The 22,539-nt window shown below is 37.7% G+C and overlaps 1 protein-coding gene across 3 annotated transcripts in view; it reads left to right on the top strand.

Annotated features, from left to right (window-relative positions):
* Positions 1 to 22,539, top strand: part of GATA6 (GATA binding protein 6) — a 60,332-nt gene that overhangs the window by 165 nt on the left and 37,628 nt on the right. The window contains exons 1-6 of one of the 3 annotated variants that reach the window (XM_073550849.1): positions 4 to 300; positions 789 to 1,710; positions 13,202 to 13,368; positions 17,867 to 17,992; positions 18,272 to 18,362; positions 20,440 to 20,549. In XM_073550849.1, coding sequence (XP_073406950.1) covers positions 834 to 1,710; positions 13,202 to 13,368; positions 17,867 to 17,992; positions 18,272 to 18,362; positions 20,440 to 20,549 — 1,371 coding nt within the window. In that variant the 5' untranslated portion in view covers positions 4 to 300; positions 789 to 833. The other 2 variants (XM_073550847.1, XM_073550848.1) reach the window with 2 other exon arrangements.

Here is a 22,539-nt window from a genome sequence, read left to right as displayed (position 1 = left end):
GTACCTTTTTCAGACTGGATTAATGCACTGGGAGGCGTGTAAGGGATTCTGGTTTTGGATATGGATCTTTGGGATCTGGGTATTGGTTGGTGACTGCTCTGGGGATAAGGGGTTAAAGTGTAGTAATGAGATAAGGCTGCCTGTGATCTGCACACTCGCCGCTTCCTTCCTGCTTGTTCCTTATTCTCAGGTGAGACCTCGGTTCACACCACAGTCCAGACACGGGGCAGCGGTGATCTAAGAGAGCTGCACTCTCTCTGAGACTCATGATGTTGATAGTGGAGAGCTGCCATCCCTAAGGTGTGTTGGAACATGTAACCAAAATGTAAACCTTGGGAGGCCCTAAGTAAATGGTGCTGACTGGCACGGACCTACTCCTGAAGATTGGCTTCCCCAGGCTCTCCCCTCCCATAGGACTGAGTCAGAGAGTGTGGATGTGAGCTGAGCAGCAGCTTCTCACAAGGGGAGAAGAGCAGAGCCGCCGCAGAGCCTCCATATGGTACTGACGGTTACGGGGCGCACTTGGTGTGGTGCACCTCCCTGTGCTCACCACGCCATTGAGGACTTCTTGTGTTAATATAATCATTCTCCAGGGGGCTTGTTAATGAGTCTGATCCTATTTACTTCCCCTTTGCATTGCACCATCCGATTATGTTTCCTTTGTCTAGAAGCAGCTGATTAATTGAATTAAAAGGGATTTCATTGTCCAATTTTCTACTTTGTTTTCTAACCTTGTTCTTCTTTGTTTTCCTTCCACATATATCCACTTTATGGGCTGTGCTTTAAAGGACTCGAGGTTCCAAGTCCCCATTTCTTTCCAGCTCCCTACCTGGATGGACCTTCCTGAAGACGCCTGGTCCGATGTCAGGAGGCTCAATGTGGGGAGCTCTTTTTATCCAATCAAAGTAAAAGGAACTGACAGCTCCTCATCATCTCCATCCCCCAGCTCCCAAGGAGGAGAGCTGAGCTCCACCAAAGCCCACCACCACCAGCCTGACACGGACAGGAGCCATCCTGCACAGGAGGGCAGGTCGCCCACCGCTGCCGCCCACCACTTTGGTGTCACTCATCTCTCCAGCTTGCCCAATCCGGAAGATATTATACTTTTTAGGGATTTGGATCACATCAACAAGCTGATTCTGCCCAACAGAGACTCCAGGTTTAGCGCTTTGCCTGAACCACAAGGGGATATGTACCAAACTTTGGCCATCACTGCGGCTCAGGGGCCGGTCAGCTATGATGGATCTCCTGGAAGTTTTATGCACTCCGCTGCCAGTTCTCCAGTTTATGTGCCCACCACCAGAGTTGGACCCATGCTTACAAGCATCTCCTACCTGCAAGGGGCCGGACCCTCTCAAGCCTCCCACTCTGTGAACAGTCACTCGGTGTGGTCCCAACCAACCTCTGAGACCTCCTCATACAGCAGCAACAGTCCACACACGTCCAGCAGATACCACTACTCTCCCAGTCCTCCTATGGCCAATGGAAGCACCAGGGAAAGTGGCTACAACAATGCCACCATCAACGTGAATGGCAGAGATCAATATACACCTCTTGCTAGATCGCTCAATGGATCTTACCCTAATCCCTACACATCATACATGACACCACCTATGACTTCAGCCTGGCCCACTGGACCATTTGATAACTCCATGCTCCACAGTCTTCAAGGCAGACCGACACCAATCCCTATGAGAGGGCATCCTGGAGGTAAGGCCAATCCCTATGCTATAGCAGGTAGGCTAGAATGCTGTGCTCTGTATGTTCAGACCTTAACATTAAGCGACATATGGATGTAAAATGTTGCAATAGTCTCCTTGGAGAAAAAAATGGACTCTTTGTTTTATGTTAATGGTTAAACCTAGGCTAAATTGCATAATGGACACATAGCCTAGCTGGTTAGGCAAATTTTACTGCACAATGGTAAAAGGAAATTACCCTGTGTTGTAACTGATCACTGTGCAAAAGGAAGATGCAAAATGCTATACACGAGGAATTGTATGGATCGTAGATTCTATTTCATTTTAATCATGTCCTAAAGTGGATCAAACAATGACAGCACCTGCACAGGTGTATTACCAGCTGGAGCTACCCTTTCTCCATTATAAATGCCCCTGGTAAAATTGTATCAATCGGTGAACAGATCTGTGCACATGTGTTGTTGAACTGGGCCTTGAAAATGCCACATAATTAGGTTCTTTCCCCATACTGCCTAATGCTTAATTAAATAATAATCTCATTATAAGGTAGGTAGAAGCTGAATATTTTCCCCAAGGTTGTAAACTGGGACCAGAAGCAATGTAAACTTTCAGTGACAGAGCATTCTTCATCTCTTCTGTTATCATGTCAAGCTGTTATCAGATTGATTAGACCACTTTAGCAGAAGATCCTACGAAATAATAACAGAAGGGAAGAAGACTTCTCCAATGTGCCATGTGTCATATGGCTGAGTGCACTCATGGGTCCAGCTGTCAGTGCAACAAGCCATGCTATCAATGGAACATAGTAACTCTTAGTTATTAGCAAGAATATTAACGATAATATAGTACTGGATATGGAGAAAAATATTAATGATGAATAACGATCATAATATTTATTAGTAGTCCTCTTTTAGGCTCTTCCCCCCCCCCCCTCTGGTGTGCCAGTGAAACTACGGGCTCATTTACATTCATCCAGCCAATCAGTAGTTAAACCTTCAAGGAGTTGGATACAGAACACTGTATACACCTTGAGGATTTTTTTTTCAAACCGGTTCACCAATTTTTTTTTTAAATAAAAATTTTAGTAGTGAAATAACCCAATGACAACTGATGCTGTTTTGACATCAATTGATGTACAAAAATGATCCTGGTGGAACGGACATATGGAAACTGAGCCTAAGTATTACAATTATTATTATTATTACCGAAAGAACAGAGTCACATTGGATATAGCACATTGTGCTTTGCGATCTGAAGTCGATGCAATAAATTGGAACAACTAGCAAAGACGTTTCATCACCGATCTTACCCACTCACATGCCCAACCAAAGTGAACCACATCACTAGAGCATTAGTTCCGAGCAGATAAGCAGCTGCCAGGTACCAGGCACCGCTTATCTCCAGGAAGAGCAGGGAATTGGACAAATCTTGCTACCTTTTTCCCCTTCACAGCTGGCATCAGTTGTCCATCATCCAGGTCATTGATCTGCTGTGTGAATATGAAACCAATATTGAAATACTTAAAATAAAAAATAAGAATAGTGGAAATCCAAAGCAAAATGTCCTGTGTAATTGTAGGGAACATGCTGGAAAGAATGTACTGTAATCGCCTCTTTTATTGTCCGAGGGGTTATTGATGAGATGTACTTTTTTTTTTTTTACATAAACCACACACACATATATATATATATATATATATATATATATATATATATATATATATGTGTGTGTGTGTGTGGTTTATGTAAAAAAAAAAAAAAAGAAAGAAATCTATATATATATAAATATATAAAATAATAAATAAATAAAATAAATAAATAAAATAATAAAATTAAAATAAAATAAAATAATAAAATAAAATAATAAATATATAAAAGAAATCTATATATATATATATATATTCATGATTAATGGAGTGGCCGCTGAAGACACATAAAAACCAATGATCGGGCATGTTGGATTGCAGACATGTCTTGTTCTTCTTGCCCTATAAAATAAAGCCTCTGAGCCCTGTGTGTGTATTTAGGGGAAGGCTGATGGGGGCTGCTGTCTTTTGTACACGTCTATATGGTTCTGTATGGGTTTCAAGCAATTTGGTGATCATCCTTATTTTTTCAGGTCTGTCAATAGAATGATGCTGCTCCTTTATATTTAGGAATAAGCTAATGTACCAAGAGATAATGGATAGCCTCATTGGCAGGCGTTTTATGTACTTTTTTTCTGACGTTTTCTGCCATACCAGAGTATTCTGCGTTTTGTAAAAAAAATAAATAATAATAATACACAAACCATACAAACAAACCGCAAATACAACATGCGGTGTAAGGAGAAATCTGGGTGAAACCTTTGAAAATAATCATGAAAAGCCTAGAAAAACATTGCAACATGTGTTGTGTATATCCAGCCATACCTGCTCAGTGTTCACCTCTCAGGCTCTTATTTATTCTGCTGCTAGAACCTGAAAACCAATTTGCGGGTATGTTTGTTGCTTATGTGCCCAACAGCAAACAATCATTTTGTAAACATGCTTTTTATATATATTTTTTCTTAAAAACTCAACGAATTGTAGTTGGTTCTAGATTTACAACAGTTGTAATTTTTTTTTATAATATATATTATAATATATTTATAATACAGAAAAGGGACTTGTTTAAATGTAATAGCATTTTTGGAACACACTTGCAGATTCACAGTTTTTGCTGCATTTTTTCTTGTTTGTAAAAATGTTATGAACTTAATAATTCCGAAATATTACCGATTTTCTTTGTGAAAATTTTCTTTGTGATTTTCTTTGTGATTTGCATTATACATTCAAACTTTTCTACAAGAGCCTATTTTTCAAAAAAGTGAAGAAAATCAGCTTAACGAAAAAAATAAATAATTGTAGTGTAATTTATATTTAATTATTGGTCTAATGCAAACATGAGACCAGTGTAGTTGAAAAAAAAGGGGGAAAGAACAAGGAAACTTTTTTTCTTTTGTTGTTTTTCTAAAAATGATACTTGTGAATCTACCCCATGTGGGCTTCAAGACTTAAAGATAATCTCTTCACTGATTTAACCACTACTGTGCCACTGACTGGTAGTGAAAATGGCCAGTATTTAGAGCTTTCCCATACAGAGTACAAAAACATTTCGTGTAGCAGCAAGATCTGCAGTTTTGAAATTCTGTGGTTATTTTATTCATTTTTTTTTTGTTCAACAACCTAAAGATCTGTTTTTTATTCTGTTGCTTTTTTATACAGCTTATAAAAAAAACTTTTTTTACACCTGAAAAAATGGAACAATTCAAAAAGTGCCACATAAAGTAAATGTAAAACATATTCCAAAGAAAAAATGCAGTTTATAAAAATCTTTTCAGTTCACGATTGGACATTTAAGGGATCCATATATAAATATATTTATTTTTTTACTTTACATATATTTTATGACATTTGGGGCTCAGTTGACATCTATGAATGACATGTTTTTTAGCCATGTTTTTAATGTACCAAATACACACCCATTCTGGTTTATGTGGCTGTCTCCATGTTAGTGTTTGTGACAGTGGTACGCAAAAAAATAGAGATATGTCTGATTTTGATCCGTGTTGTGGCTCCGGTCACATTATCAGTATTTGGTCAGTATTTATAAGCCAAAACCAGGAGTGGGTGATTAATCCAGAAGTGGTGACGTGTTTCTATTCTACTTTTCCTCTGATTGCTCCATGTCTGATTTTAACTTACAAATATTGATATAAAATACTGACCAAACACTGACCATGTGACTGTAGCCATCCAAGTTTATGGGTCTGTGAAAAAAAACCCTGACAGCACAAGGGTGCAATCTGTATGCTGTCCGTCTTTAACACTGTAGTAGATGGGAAAAGATTTGTATTTTTAGGCTATGTTCACACTTTGCATTTTTGTCGCGTTTTTTTAACGCTAAGTTTAAGGCTATGTGCACACGTAGTTTTTTGGGTGTGCGGATTTTGTAGAGAAAACCGCAGGTAAATCAGCAGGACAAAAGTCCTGCGGTTTATCTGTGGTTTTGCCCTGCGGTTTTACACCTCATAATGGATGAGGTGTAAAACTACAGCGTTTCTGCACCAAACAATTGACATGCTGAGGTTTGTAAACCGCAGCAAAGCCGCGTAGAAAAATCCGCAGCATGTGAACAGCTTTTTTAAAAAAATTTCCATAGGAAATAAAGGTACTGTACAACGCAGTAGAATCCGCACTGTGTGCACATACCCTAAGATGCTTAAAAAAAGCAGCTTTTGCTTTTTTTTTTGGTCTTTTTTGCTGCGTTTTTATTGCTGTGTTTTTGTTTGTTTACATTTGTAAAGTTTAGTGCATAAAAAAAAAATCTGATCCAGCGTTGTCAGGTTTTGGCACCGAGAACGCAGTGAAACCGGATACCTGTGTTTTTGCATCATTTTTTGCAGCGTTTTTTTTTTTTTTTGCACTTCCCACCGTTTCCAATGGGTAAAAAATGCCGCAAAAAACGCTGGAAAAAAATGTTTACAGAGGGGACACGCTGAATTTTACAAAACACAGCTCTTTGACAAAAACGGCGGAAAAAAAACACAATTTCTGAAATCTCATGCGCTGTGCTGGTACTGTGAAGCTAAAATTTGCAGAAAAAAAACCGCATTAAAAAACGCTTCAAAGACGCAACTGGGAATATAATGTAATTTTTTTTTTCATGTGAGAAATTCACTAATCAAACACTTATGGCAAAAAAATGAAACACAGATGAAAATTGTACCGGTATTCAAGGACAAGAAAAATCACTGCTGTCTGAAAGAGGACTAAATTATCTGCTGATTACGAAGAAAAAGTCAAAGAAAGGAAAATTCACACAAAGTCAAATTGTTTCATTAGTTTCCACAAATTTAAATAAATGTAGTTTGTTTCTCCATCATGTATATGGATTCCTGTAAGTTTCATGCAAACATATGGGACAGCTGGAGACATTTGTGCTGTTCACCTGCCAGGTGTGAACTTACCCTTATATGTATGCATAGTGTATGTGCCTAACCATGGCGACCAGAAAAAATACATCAATTGCGCACCATGGTTGGTTATGTCTCAATGAGACATTATGTACAAGGGGGATGGAATTAATATTAAAGTTAAGACTTATTTTCTGCAGTTTTAAGTAAATTTTAAGACTTTTCTTTTTCAATTGAAAGGCTGTGTTTTGTTTTTCGGTGACATTATGATTGGTTCTCATGTGCCTCAAATGATTCCAGCTAATGAGAAAATATTTCTACTGCAAAACTGGTGATCTGCATCACAAATGAAACATGGAACAGTTTCTTGAAGAAGAATTGGGTACAATAGCTGATATACCAGATGAATGGGAACTAGCCCATAGAAACTGGGGATTTATGTTGCATGTTACAGGAAGAATTGCTGGAAAAGTGGAAACAAGGCCTAAAAAACTTTTTAGTATATAAAACCAAAAAAATTTACAAAAGAAAAGAAATCAAACTGAATTATCCACAAGTCCAAATAAGGAGATATGTATAAAATAAATAAAAATTATAAAAAAATATAAATATTATATATATATATATATATATATATATACTGCTCAAAGAAGTAAAGGGAACACAAACAGCCTGTTGCAAATGGAATAGTGTTCCCGTTATTTTTTTGAGCAGTATATATATATATATATATATATATATATATATATATATACACATATACGCACAAAAAGGAAAAATAAGCTTATATTATTATGCATACATATAATATAGTAGTATATAATAGTATAATATACATTTATTTTTCCTTCTTGTTTTTGGATTAGTAGTGTAACGTTAACATAGAATTATAAAAGGCACCAGATAATAACAGTTAATAAACATATCAGCAACTAGGAGGGTGATGGGGATATGGGATTTTAAGGAGTATATGAGGGATGTAAAGGTCAGAGAGCTCTGCTTCAGGTGTAGCAATATTTGCATATATAGGATGTATCTATATGGATTTATAGGCTCAAACATTATTTGTTATCTTCCTTGTTTATTGAGATTAAAGCAGTTAGGCTTCTTTTACACTTGCCGTGTTTTTGCGGGCCGTTTTTGCAGCCCTAATAGATTTCTATGGCCTGCAAAAATATATCGGAGCGCCGTGCGCTGTATGGCTCTGAGGGCTGTATAGACAGCCGTGAAAAAATATCAAGCTTGCTTGATATTTTTCACGGCTCACGTACAAGGCCTCCTTTTAAATCAATGGTACTGCAAAAACAATGGTAGCTTGTTTTTGCGGTACACCGTATTTGCGGATCAACTTTTTTTTCTGTCCAATTTGTTACAACAATGAAAAATGGCGATCCGAGAAAGTTTTTTGCGGCCCGTTTTTGCAGGAGACCGCAAAAATCATGACAGTACGGCCCGCAAAAACGGTCCGTGAAAACAAGCAAGCGTAAAAAAAAAAACCTTTAGAGAAATATATGTGTATATATAACTTAATTCTCTTTTTTATATAGCGCTAACATATTCCGCAGCGCTTTACAGTTTGCACACATTATCATCACTGTCCCCACTGGGGCTCACAATCTAAATTCCCTATCAGGTATGTCTTTGGAATGTGGGAGGAAATCAGAAAACCAAGAGGAAACCCACACAAACACAGGGAGAACATACAAACTCCTTGCAGATGGTGGAATTTGAACCCAGGACCCCACCGCTGAAAAGCTGCAGTGCTAACCACTGAGCCACCGTGCCGCCTGCATATGTATATTTGTCTCTTCAAATATAAGGGACATGTGCGTGTTTGTTAAGAGTTGACCTCCCTCTGACAAATAATCTGATTCTGATTTGGGCCATGGGCATATCCGTATAGAAGCTGTTACGTTATTTTGTTTTAATGCGGCATCTACAAAATGTAACAGGCTCCCAATATCTACTGTATATTTGATATTTCCCCCAATCTGCTAGGAAGGCCGGGTGCACAGTGACAGGACATAGATCAGGAATGATTCTTCCTCCCAGCCTCGCTGAGCAGGCCGCACACCATAGCGCCACTTCCAGAGATTTATTAATGTGCAGCTCCCTGACAGTCTGTTTATCATAAAATTCCTCAGAGATTCTTCTTACAGTCAGCCAGGATCAAGGGGGCAGACAATTTAAAACAAAATATTTTCCTTTAGTTATAGATAAGTGATTTAGATCACAGAAAATCATTTATTCTTTTCAGCTCAGATGATGGCATTTTAAATAATCCACTTATAGTTTACAAATATTGGTCAATTATCCTGTAGATCCACACTAAAGTCATTCATAACCGCAGTGCATTAGTACAAATTACTATAGGGTTGCATCTTTTTTTTTTCCTGATTTTTTTTATGGTTGTACAAAAATATTATCTATACAGTATATGATATTATGTATTTCTAAACATTGTGTATTTAGAGAGAAAAAATGACTAGTAAGAAAACATACAGACATAGGGACACTATGAAGATTTAACATTTATAGCATCGATAACATGCGGAAGAACACTTATACTGTGTGTGTGTACATATATATATATATATATATATATATATAGACTGCTCAAATAAATAAAGGGAACACTATTCCATTCGCAACAGGCGGTTTGTGTTCCCTTTATTTTTTTGAGCAGTATATATATATATATATATATATATATATATATTAGCTATAAGTATGTGTTTCAATTTAATTTTATTATATAATATAAAATACATGAAGTTTAAACAAAAACTGTGGAGAATTGAATGAAGTCATATTTCGAGTTAATGTTTCATTGAACAATGAATTTGTTACTGCTCGAAAGGTCAACTTCTTGTAGCTCCTGAGAGTTTAAACCTTGTATTCCAGGTTATTTGTCATTGCGCCTCATTGTGCAATGTAGCCAGGACTCATCCAGGTGGTAACAGATAACTCCCATTGTCCTTGAGAAGTCTCTGCAATGTTAGAAGTTGCAAAATCTTAAAGTAGAATTGCCTTGTACGGAAAATACACCAGTCTTTCCATTTTTTTTCAAAAAGTAATAAATGGCTAGATTCATACAAGTGAACACACAAGCATTGGATGTAATAGCCAGGCTCTGCTGATCTATATAGATAACTGGACAGCTGTGACACAGACATGATAAAAATTCCTCACTTTATCCTTTCACATGGCGAAAAACAAGAAGCCATGTAACCGTTCAATACATTGCGACATGCAGTGACTATAACAAATTGTATTATCTCTACAGTAACCGCCAAAATTGGATTTATCATCGATGTAAAGTCTGTTTTATACTGACACAAGTCAGCTGTTACATCAGGATGTCATATATTATAATAAAAAGATAAAAAGGAAGAGAAAAAAAACACATTAATTTAGTTAGATAATGTTTTTTTCCATAAGCAAAAATGTATCTATTTACAAGTAGTCATATAGATAGACAGTAGTTGTTTTCTTCTTGATGTTTCCTTCCATATAGCGGATGACTTTCTATGGATATTTCCATTCTCTTTATTGTGCAGATCTCGCCTAATATATTGTTGTATCACAATCCTATGAAGAATATCATCTCAATATTTGTGTTACTTAAATATTTTTGTCACATATGTAACCTAAAATATATTGTATAATTTATGACAATGGGTAAATTAAATAAGATTTTTCATTTTTATATATATATATATATATATATATATGTTCATTTATTTCTGATATATATACAATGAAAAAATAATATTGGTATATTAGCATTATATCAGAAATAGATATAAACATTTTTAATATAATAATGTATAACATAGATAAGTAGAATAAACATAAACTACAATTACATAGATGCCCAACACACATACATGTCTAAATAGGTATGCTATGAATTTATAAAATAGACAGCATTGTAATCAGATGGAATATGAATGTATCACAGAATAATGTATAATACCTTAAGAATTAGACAAATTTTAAATCTTTTCCGCCATGGCCAATTTTAATTTTTGCTCTTTCACCATAACTTTTCTATTTTATTTTTTTTTATTTTATAGCTTTTAAATTCCCAATTGGTTGGGGGACGAGTTGCAGTTGTAAATGACACCTTTTGCTTTACCATATAATTTAATGAAAAAGATTTCAGATGTGATGAATTTGAGAAAAAAAACCTGACATAATTCCAACATAGTTTTTCTTTATGGTGTTCGTGTTCAATAAAAATTACAAAATTGTCCAGGTCAGCGCCATTAGTGTGATACCTAACTTACATAGTTTTCTATTTTTTTTTGTTATTTAAGGTTGTGAAAAAGTTTAGGGACATCTGTAAAAACAAACAAACAAAAAACAACTGGTTTGTTTCACCAGTTTATGAGACCCATAATTTTTTTTATCTTTCCTGTATATAAAACTATGTGAAGGTTTATATATTTTTTTAAAGCTAACTTTTTTAGTAATCACTTTTGGGCACAATACAATGTTTTGATCACTTAATATTACATCTTTTTTATTCACATGCGGTGACTGAAAAGTCTCAATTCATTTTTTTCCTCTTTACAGCATTTACTGTGCAGGTTATCTAATATTATATAAACTGATAGATCAGCATTTTCAGTGATACGAAAAATGTTTTTTTATTTCTTAATTTTTAAACTGGATAAAGGGATGTGATTTGAATGTTGCTAGTTTTTATTTTTAATTTTATTTTTATTCCTTATTTTTTAGTCCCAGCAGTAGAGAAAAAGATTGTCTTCCTATGAAACCCAGCCACAGACATGCCAGGACAGCCTATCCTTACATTACCATTGTTTTGGCAGTTGATAAATGGTGAAAGCCCAGGTCAGCTTGGTGGCTCAGTGGTTAGCACTACAGGCTGGCAGTGCTGAGGTCCTGAGTTCAAATCCCACCAAGGACAACATCTGCAATGAGTTTTTATGTTCTGACCATGTTTGTGTGGGTTTCCTCCCGCATTCCAAAGACGTACTGATAGGGAATCTAGATTGTGAGCCCCAATGGGGACAGCGATGATAATGTCTGTAAAGGGCCCGTTACACTGATTTTGTGATGTAGCAGCGATATTGCTAGCGATATCGCTACATGTGACACTTACCGGCTCCCCCTGCACTGATCATGCGAGAATGGCCTGGGCCGCTTCCTGTGGCGCCGACGAGCGACGCGTGGATGCGGGCGGGAGGACGTCAGGATCGCCTCGTCTGACAGGTAAGTCCCGACCCCTGCTATGTCGCTGGTGAGATCTGCCTGTGTGGCAGCTCACTAGCGACCACTTAGCGATGCACCAGCGATCCATATCGTTGTCGGGATCGCTGGTGCATCGCTACGTGTAACGGTACCCTAAAGCGCTGTGGAGTATGATGGCACTATGTAAGTAAAGCAAAGTAAGTAAATGCTGTTACAGGCAGATACTGGATGTGTAACATAGCTGATGATTGTTAGGCGTGGAGCAGGCTCACTTCCCCAGCCTGCTATATAGGACACAGTCAAACAAACATAAACGAGAATTGAGTGAACCCATAATTTGAGTTAACGAGGCTTTTCACTACTTTTTCATTGATGACTTATTATTAGGGTAGGTCATCAATGTCTGGGGTCCGACGCCCAACACCCCCCCATCAGCTGTTATGATCTGAATAGGAGGCAGATGTGCAGTACCCTGTCTTGGCCACTAGCAGAAGATGACCAGCTCCACAAGTGAGTACTTCCGGCTGGCGGACAACTCCCGACACTGATAACAGCTGATTGGTGGGGGGATGCCGGGTGTTAGGCCGGAGTCACACTAGCGATTAAATCGGACGAATGCAATGCGATAAAAAATCTCATTGCAGTCTTCCCAATGTTATTCTATGGTGCTGCTCCCATCATCCGTTTTTTTTATCGGATCCGTTCCTCGACCGAGACCAATCGCAGCTTGCTGCGATTGTCACCGATTTTCTGATCGGATTCGCCAATGCAAGTCTATGGATGCGATTAAAAATCGCATTGAAAACGCACCACATGTGTGACTTGCGATTAAATCGCAAGACTTCTCCAGGTCAACAGGAAAGAGCATCAGGCATTGGCACTGGATGTCAATTTGATGCTTAGATGCGAATAAAATCGGTTCATCGCCGGAAAATGGGATGACAGACGGATCCCTGGACAAGAAATCTTTGTGCGATTTCGCACCGTTAAAATCGGACTGATTTTTTAATCGTTGTGTGTGACTCCAGCCTTAGACCCTGGCCGATCAGACATTGATGATCTATCGTAAGGATAAATCATCAATGAAAAAGTAGTGGACAACCTGTTTAATGTTTTAGATAGGTTAACAACATCAGATCCATCATGTTCTCAATGACTGGTTTAATAATATATTTATTATACTAATACACATACATCTTATAGTCTCATAGCTGCTGGACATCTGCAGATTTGGTCAAGGATTTTTTTAATCACCTTGGTCATGTGAGATTGGTCTTTATATTGATGGCTGCTCTTTATAGGCTGGTGCTCGGTGCCGTGTATAATAACGTCTGTTCTTCCTGCAGATGTGCTGGATGAGCTGCCGGAGAGCCGGGAATGTGTGAACTGTGGCTCTGTGCAAACCCCACTATGGAGAAGGGATGGTACTGGCCATTACCTGTGTAATGCCTGCGGCCTGTACAGCAAGATGAATGGCCTGAGCCGACCCCTCATCAAACCCCAGAAGAGAGTGGTGAGTGATCTTATATATTATTATAACCTGCATTATTATTATAAGTAGAGATGAGCGAACCTAAACTTTACAGTTCAGAATTCATACCGGACGGTACTGAACTCCGGACATGGACTTCTCCTGGAAGTCCGTTTTAGTGTTCGGAGTTCTGGTAGTTCAGCAGTATTATTAGTCAGATTGATGGGACATTTACGTAAATTGTGAATCATGTCATCCCCATACTCATGACCATTTTCTCTATTAATGAATTACTATCTAAATGAATTGTGTTTCAAAGGTTATCAATAAAAAAAAGTAAGCATTCTACTTTATGCTTGCATTCATTCATTTACAGTTTGGGGGGATTTTTCTGTGATATATTTATTCAATTGAGTTTACACACATTATATATATTTCTGAAAGAAATAATTATTATAATTGTGATGCACATCATTAGCCACAGTCTAGAAAAGGTTGTTTTAATCTGTCTTCGGTGTGCGCCGCACCGCTGCATCCTGGTTTCAGCGCCAGATTAAATATTGTAGAGGCCCCTAGGCAGTCAACATCTTGGGGCCCCTCCAGCAAATTATTTCCTAATGTTTTTTAAACTTGCTAAAAACAATTTTAATACACCAGTTACATTTTGTTAAAGAGAACAGAAATAAGTTAATAAAATTATATTAGAACCCAGAAAAGGTAATTACCGGAAGTTAGACTATGATTCTATGACCTCGGATGAATACTATATATATTAGAGCATTTTTCAATTTTAACATTTCAGAAATTGAGAGTTAATGTGTATTGTGATAGATCACTGTCCACTCTATTTGCCTCACTATATCAAGGACGTTGTGTCTGACTGTATGGACGGTTGCCTGGTGTTGGGTTTCCCGACTTGTCCCAGACCTGTCACTTTTGTGCAGGGTACACTTCTGTGTTGTTGAGGCTCCATCCTGTGCTGTGCCAGCAGTTGTGAATTACATGCTATGGAGTTTAAACTTGTAAACATATGGGATAATAATTAGTTTTGTTATACTGCAGCAACATTATTCTGCTTTTTACAATTTAGAAGATGCAGGTACAGCACAGACAAAATCAAACATTACAGGGAAATAAATTAATCAAGTATTCAAACTCTTTAAAGGGTTTGTCTCAGGCTCGGACCCAAGTCTGCAGTCATTTCATGTGACTGCAGACTTCTAAATTGTGACAGATTGTGGTGAGGCCGATCATGTGATTGAACCTGTATGTGATCTTCATTATTAGTTACTTTGACTGTAATGAAGCAGGATCTGCAGCAGTGTTGTACACTTTCTATTCACTTGTTCTGGCAATTGGTGAGTATTCAGTGACTAAGTTGAGGGCCATTAGAAATAGTCCCACCTAATGTATAATATGGCAAATGCAATTATATGCCAGTACTTCCATTAAAAATGACATCTCACAATATACTTTGTCATAGATACAAAAATCTGATTTCATGCACAATCACAGGGATCTTCCCTTTAAAATAGTTTTTATTTTTTTGCTCCATTCTGTCCCTAGTCCCCTACTATATATAATTCAGCTAGTATTACCTTATTTAGTTTTCCCTTTTTATCTATGAATTCATGGGGTACGGCTCCAGTTATGTCATGTGACCATATAGTGAACCCCTGGGAATTAATTGGGTCTGTGATCTCTTCACTGGGTCACCATTTCAGTTAGCAAATCTCCTTGAATGATGCAATTGCATGACATGCACCACACACTTTCTCCATGGGTAGGGGGAATTAAACACATATCACAGTTCTTGATGAAGATTACACAGCTAGGTTCACTCAGTTATAATGTAGAAGATCACAGTTTCGCCTTCTGACTATATATTGATAAGCGACTATTTCATTTAGGAAACCATAAATGAGAGGATGATCACTCTGTCATCCCTTCAGGCAGATATCATCATGTAATGCTAATCTGATGTATCATGGTGTTTATAGCAGAGCATTGAGGAAATCAGAATAAAAGCTCCAAATAAATTTACTGTCCAAATGGAAGATAATCGGAGACTAAACAACATATATATGACAATTACAAAGTGTGACCGACAAACGGGTGGAAGTACAAGTAGTGCCGTTAGAGAAGAAAAAAATCTTGGCTATGTTTTTTTATTTACTGGAATAGTTCTATTGAATGGTTTAGAAAAGTTACTTTCCTAGAAAGGATCTGGTATCAGGCAGGACAGTGGTTTTGGTTAGCCATAGCTGTATTCAGTCTATTTGATTCCACATTACTTTTTCAATTTATAAATACATTTTACAGGGTGTTTATCCAGTATAATAAAAACACTTGTACAAAGTGTTAAACATTTTGCCTGGTGGTGTGATCAGGCGCTACGGGCTGTGTTGTTTTACCATCTGCAGCCGGTAGTAGTAGCAGCATCCATTTTTATAGGCGATACGTGACAGAAATCTCAGATTTTGAAACCAAAGCTGACATGCTAAGACAGATGTTCATATTTGTATACAGAGAAACAACTAGAAATCCATAAAATATAATTTTGGTGGTTTAAATGGAACAGCACATGATGGAGGCTGCTATTTTGCAGGCTGCATGAATATCCAAAGCACTTGGATATTACCAATAGGTTCATAGCCTAGACCTCATGAGTCGGCTGGAAAAGACGGCTTATAGTAATTAGCATTAATAAAGCTTGTGGATAGAATTATAACATAAAATAATATCAAGTTTTTACATATGCTTCTTTAAAACATACACAGCACCTTTGCATAGGTTATCGATATGTGATCAGTAGACACTTCCCTTTCAGTAGAAAAAAAGCGTTCTGTCAGATTTATTGTGCTCATTGGGGCTCATTTGTTGTGCTGATCACTTGAGGTTTCTGAGGTTGAAACTCCTCTAGTCAAAAGTTGATGGCCTATCTTATGGATATGGGACGGATAAGCCATCTGCATGAAACCAGTAGCCCCATTTCTGATACTGTTTGGCCGTGCCTGTAGTTTGTTAAAAAAAACAACAATCCACAAGTTACTCATCTTCCCCAGGTCCATCGGTGAGTCTCCACTGCTGATCCTGATGTCTGGAAAATGTCACGTGAACAGTTCAGCAACCAATCCATGAGCTCGGAACTCTCCCTTCAGAACTGCTGAGCTCACTGATTGGCTACCGCGCTGGAGACAATGCCACACAATGTAAGCAGCAACGGAGATTACCATGGACTCGGTGAAGGAGAGTTCAGAGCGAATTGTTGTTTTTAATAAAATGCAGCCAAGGTCAAACATTATCTGAAGGAGGACAACCCCTTTAATGGCCCATTGATCCGTTAGTTGTATGCAAAATGTTTTGCAAAGCGACCCAGAATGTTTTGATCTCCATATTCTCTTGGCTGCCTTTTGCCCAAAATCTACAAATAAACAGTTGATGGCAAATTGATAACAGCATAGAAAAGCATACGAAAATATACACTGAAGAACTGTATGTTAATTGCCGTATTTACCCTGAAATTGTTTTAATATGCCCTTTGTAACTTTGCCATCACTATTGAACCCACTTACCTTTACATCTGTAAGGGACTCATTGTCCATTGTGCGCTCAGCCCTCATAAAGCTGTGTTAGTTTTGTTATATGACTGCTGTACCTTGGCTCCAAACGGCTGGATATAGAGTAATAAAGGGCTTATTTGTACCATGGACCTTGATGCCAAAAGTTCACTTGTAGTTTGAGAACAGATTAAGAAGAGATCACACATTGACCATATGGCATTTATTATTCTGCCCTTCAAAACAAGCTGCCTACTTTATGTCAAATACAACATAGTTATTAATGTGTAAAGCTCATCCTATAGTAATGTTATAGAAGCAAACAAGAAGTCTTCTGCTACTTACACTACTATTCCTTTATGACATTACTATGACGGGCCAAAAGCCACCACCTTGATAGAACTTACATTGGACATGGATTAGAAAAAAAAAAGTCTGAAACATAAACACGTTTGCATCGATTTTTACTGGTTTACGGTGTTGGAGTTGAGACTTCTTTATGCGTTTTGTATCAATATTTATCAGGAGACTCTAATGCTCTAATCCCAATTGTTTCTCTTCCCAAAATAAAGGGGCCTTAGAACAATACACTTTGGGGGTCTGTCTGTTGACAGATGTTTGTCATTACATGTAAAATTATGGTGGGGTACGTTGGTGCTGAGAGCACCATATTTTACCCGGACTCGTGGCTCAATGATTGCATAAGACGCTTTTACGTTACTGAATCCAGATCGATCCCTATCTCTTCTTTATTGCATTTATAAGGACCTTTATCTCTGGTGTTTGAAAACAACTATTAACTTTATAGATCGAGATAAGACATCTTTAATGTATTATTACACACAGGTGCATTGATCTTTTTTTTACTATGGTTCATTAGATTTACGAGAAATATGTAAGACCGTGGCAGCTAATAATAGTTCAACAATTACCTTATTAGGTAGTTGAAATTTATATCTTAGGTTTATTTTTATACACAGCCGTCTTCAAGGAGAATTGGACTGTCTTGTGCCAACTGTCACACCACAACTACAACACTATGGCGCAGGAATACGGAGGGCGAGCCTGTGTGTAATGCCTGTGGCTTGTACATGAAATTACATGGGGTACGTTCTACTTTTTTCTTACTATTTTCACTTTTACTATGGTTTCTAAATGGGTCAAAAGAGCATGTAGCATTTTGTAGCTGTTAACTCTTTAACACCAATGTAAAAAGAAGAGACTGGGCATCTAGGACCTCCCCTGCGGTTCCTAGAAGTGTGAGCTGCATCTATCAGACATTTTTGGCATCATTTTCAGTTGTAAATCTCTTGGACGGACATAAAGTGGGACATTCCCTCTTTTATGTATTTATAAAGAATAATTTTGCATTCCTGATATTTCAGGTTCCTCGACCGCTCGCCATGAAAAAAGAGGGAATTCAAACTAGAAAAAGAAAGCCAAAGAATCTAAACAAGTCAAAGTCCTCTAGTAATGGTAGGTCACACATCACATGCATAAAAGGATCTCTATAAGCAATTGCACCTAAAATTCTTCTACATTTGGAGCCTGTATTAATTTCAAGCATTTTTTTTATATAAATGTAAAAATCTCATGGATCTCCAAGGGACGTGTCTGCAGCCATAGCCCATAGATTACATTTCTCTTCTATTCTATTCGTGGGCGAATATTTCATTGGTGCAACCTGTTTGGCCATACAGGGGCCCAAGTGGTAAGGTGCCCATTTCTACCTCCAAATAAAGTGCATTATTTGCATTTTTAGGAGCTCTTGGGCTCCAAAGGTTCCTTGATATTGTTCTTGCAAAGGTGCTATTTTCTTTCTGTATCCGACAGTGATTCTATTACTATATTTTTATCACAATTTGAATTTCAGTGGTCATTTTACATCATCAAGGAGTGCACTGCGAATACACTGCCAATATTTAATTCTCTTTCAGATCCATTAAATCTATTTAGATCATATATTAAAACAACCTTAATAAAATAAGACAACTACAGTATTTAGTTTTATTTTGTTTAGCACTTTTAACATAGCACTTTTAACATCTAGATGTACATCTTTTACAATTTTTATCTTTACAATCAAAAAATTCTTTTAGTGTAAAACAACTCTATATTATATTGAGTAGCCCATAGCTAGAGTGGTAGAACCGCAATGTGAGCAAGTCACTATACAGTACAGCGTGCTTGATAATAATAGGTTAATATGATTTATCAGGAATGGCCATTCCATTCTTTAAAGCACCACTCCAGCAGTAAAATTAAAAAAATGCTTTTGACCTAAGATCCCTGTAAAATCCCTGACCATACTCTCATACTTAACTGACTCTGTCTTCCCCTTTTATCGCCGCCGCTCCCATCAGTCTTCGGCAATTTGAGACCTACTGGATTGCTCTAGTGTTTCATGGAGCAAGTCAGAGGTCACAACTCATTACAAGTCTATGAGAGCCTTGTTTTGGCTTTCATAGATTTACATTGAGAGCTTGTGACCTTTACTTTTGAGTTCCAGACAGTCAGAAGTTGCGGTCACAAGATGGCGGGCGGCGACGAAAAAGTGTAAAGATGCCAGAGGGTGAGTATAAAGCGCCACTCTAGTGCTGAAATAAAAACTGAAGTGGTGCTTTAAATGTATCACTATGATATATACATGATGCTGCCACGACAGAAAGTTGTCTGTCTACAACAGTGGTTCCCAAACTCCAGTCCTCGCGGACCCCAACAGGTCATTTTTTCAGGATTTCCATAGTGTTATTTATGTGAGAGAATTCCTGATGCCTCGATGATACTTCCATCACCTGTGAAATACTAAGGAAATCCTGAAAACATGACCTGTTGGGGTCCGCGAGGACTGGAGTTTGGGAAACACTGGTCTACACTCTCTATTGGCATAGTTTACAGCCAACTTCATAGCCTCCAATTCAATGGAAGGGGAAGAAGGTAAACTTCCCTTAGTGTGAAACCTTTTATGCTCTGTTCACAATGTGCACTGGAGGCTCCATTAGGAAGCTGCATCACAAATCCTGAAATTTGTAGCAGGAAATAATGCTTGACGAATACCATAGTTGAAGAATAATTTTATCATTATATATGAAGGGATTTTCCACTTTTAGAAAAGTGGATCTCTAACGTTACCTGTCATGTAAATTAACAAAAGAAAATTGTACTCACCCTCTCTGCTACTCCTCCAGTCTCTGTTTTGGCCGCAGTGGTGACTTTACGGTGACAACTCATATCACTGCTGCAGCTAATCACTGAGTTTGGAAGCTCAGCTGAGGTAAGCAGCACCAGTCGCTTAGTGCAGTCATTGTCTGCAGAGGTAACATTAGTTGTGACATCATCAATACCGCCAAGTGAAGAGTCAACGCTGGAGCCGAGGATGATGACTAATAACTGCTTTTGTTATTTAAATGACAATCAATGTTAGGGGTCCACATTTTTTCTGTATGTTGTGATGACAGGGCAGAGATTCTAATGTCCTGTAGCCTTTCTGATATTTATACATAATACTGATGTCCTATCTAAACCAAGTCCTGTTTGTTCATGTGATTTGCAGGTACCGGTAGCCACCAAATTCCTATGACTCCGACTTCCACAACGTCATCCACAAACTCTGATGACTGTGTAAAAAGCGGTTCTCCTAACAATCAGGGCACAGCTTCTGGGGTAAGTGTCATAATGATAACACAAGAATACAAGTGGTGTCTTATCTCTCTCGCTATCTTATCTTTGGGAAGTTATCTCCACAAACATTTAGCTTTCAATGCATGATAGCATGTACGTAAGAAAATCAGAAGCCATAACCAAGCCAATATAAAAAGAGGATTCCTTGTCAATTTCAGTACCTCACATCGAAGTCCATAGTTGCACATAATCGTACAAAAAAATGGAGTTTTTATTAATGCTGGATTTATTAAAAGCAATAGCTAACATTCTTGCTATACACATTGTGATCTTTGTGACAAACATTTATCAGACATTTCCACGGATTGTGATGTTGTCCACACGCTGGAACTCTGCTTTATATTTGTGATCAATATTAACCCTTTCTGTTAGGCCAGTTTCACACAACAGGTTTATATCTCACTAGATGGTGGCCCGATTCTAACGCATCGAGTATTCTTGAATATGTATGTAGTTTATTTATGAAGATTTAAGACAGAAGTTGTTCAGTAAAGATGAGTGAACTACGTCGCGCTGTGAGTGAGGGTTAAATTCTGCGTCAATATCGCTGATTGGTCGCCGGGTGCGACCAATCAGAAAAGCGTGTTTCAAATCCCGCGGCAATTCGCGGGCGGACTGCACCTGTTTCTGATTGGTTGCGGCCGGCCGGGCGTGACCAATGAGTGACACGAGATTTCCATTACAAACAGAAAGACAGACAGAATTAGACGATTATATAGTAGATACGTGAATAACAGTTTCTGGGTTTTTTTCAGTGTGTGGACCCATTTTTGGTCTGTGTCAGTTTTCACACTCATTGCTGTATCTATTTTTGTTGTATAAAGAAAAAAAACCTTAGAATTTTCTACCCTTTTAACAGTAAAATATAGATCTGTCTTTTCCCCACGGGCTCATTGATGTGTGAAGGGGCACAAGTGATCAATTTGCAAAAATATGGAATAGCACTTGTAGCATTAAAACGTATGTGTGAAAGCTCTCACATAGGGGATCATTATTTCTCCTAAAGGAGATCTTCATATAGGCAAGTGTTTCCTGAGATTACTGAAGAGGAATAGCAACACATCCTACATTTATAGTAGGGTTTGTAAGGGCTCCTGTATGCTAACGCCTTATCCCCTCAGCGATTTTCTATTTTTCTTCATCCCCTTCCTCCAAGAGCCAAAACTTTTTTATTTCTCCAGTCATATGAAGGCTTTTTTTTTTGCGAAACGAGTTGTACTATTGATTTACACCATTCATTCTGCCACATAGTGTACTGGAGACGGGAAAAAAATACCAAGTGCGGTGAAATTTTGGGCAAGATATGATGATTTGACCTCCTTTATTTGCAAATTATTGCGATGTTGTGGCGACCGAAAAATGTAATTCTCGCATTTTGATTTTTTCTCATTACGCTGTTATCCATCGGATTAATGTACTTTATATTTTGATAAAAACACAAAAATTGAGCTTGGTTTGAGTTGGTACACATGCAGCATATAAATGCATGTTCACATGGCCAAAAAGCATACAAAACCTACAAAAGACAAAATGAAAAAAAGCCTGCTATAATACAATACAATGCTATGTTTGATCAAATACAGTATTACTAAGAACTCTGTATGATTTAAATGCACTTTTGCTTTTTACTTATTTAATTATAGCAGGGTTTTTTCATTTTGTCTTTTGTAGGTTTTTTATATTTTAATAGACTGAACTGGGCAAAAGGGAGGTGATTTGAGCTTTGCGTTTTTTTTGTATTTTCTTTTTTATATTTTTTTTGTTACTTTTTTCTACTTTTTATTTTAATGTATTTAGTAGTCCCTCTAGGAGACTTGAAGCTGCGATCGTCTGATCGCTTGTACTATACATATCAGTGCTCCAACCCTGCTATGTTTAGCAAAAATCACAATCTCCTATGAACGCTGGCCCCGAATCTGCATTCAAAGGACTATCGTAATGACAGGCATGGTGGTCTTCAGTGGACCCCTGG

Source organism: Dendrobates tinctorius, unplaced genomic scaffold, assembly GCF_039654945.1.
Source record: "Dendrobates tinctorius isolate UK_male_01 unplaced genomic scaffold, ASM3965494v1 ptg000171l, whole genome shotgun sequence".
Lineage (NCBI taxonomy): Eukaryota > Metazoa > Chordata > Amphibia > Anura > Dendrobatidae > Dendrobates > Dendrobates tinctorius.
The sequence above is the reverse complement of the archived record's forward strand: the minus strand, read 5'-3'. Positions and strand labels throughout refer to the sequence as shown.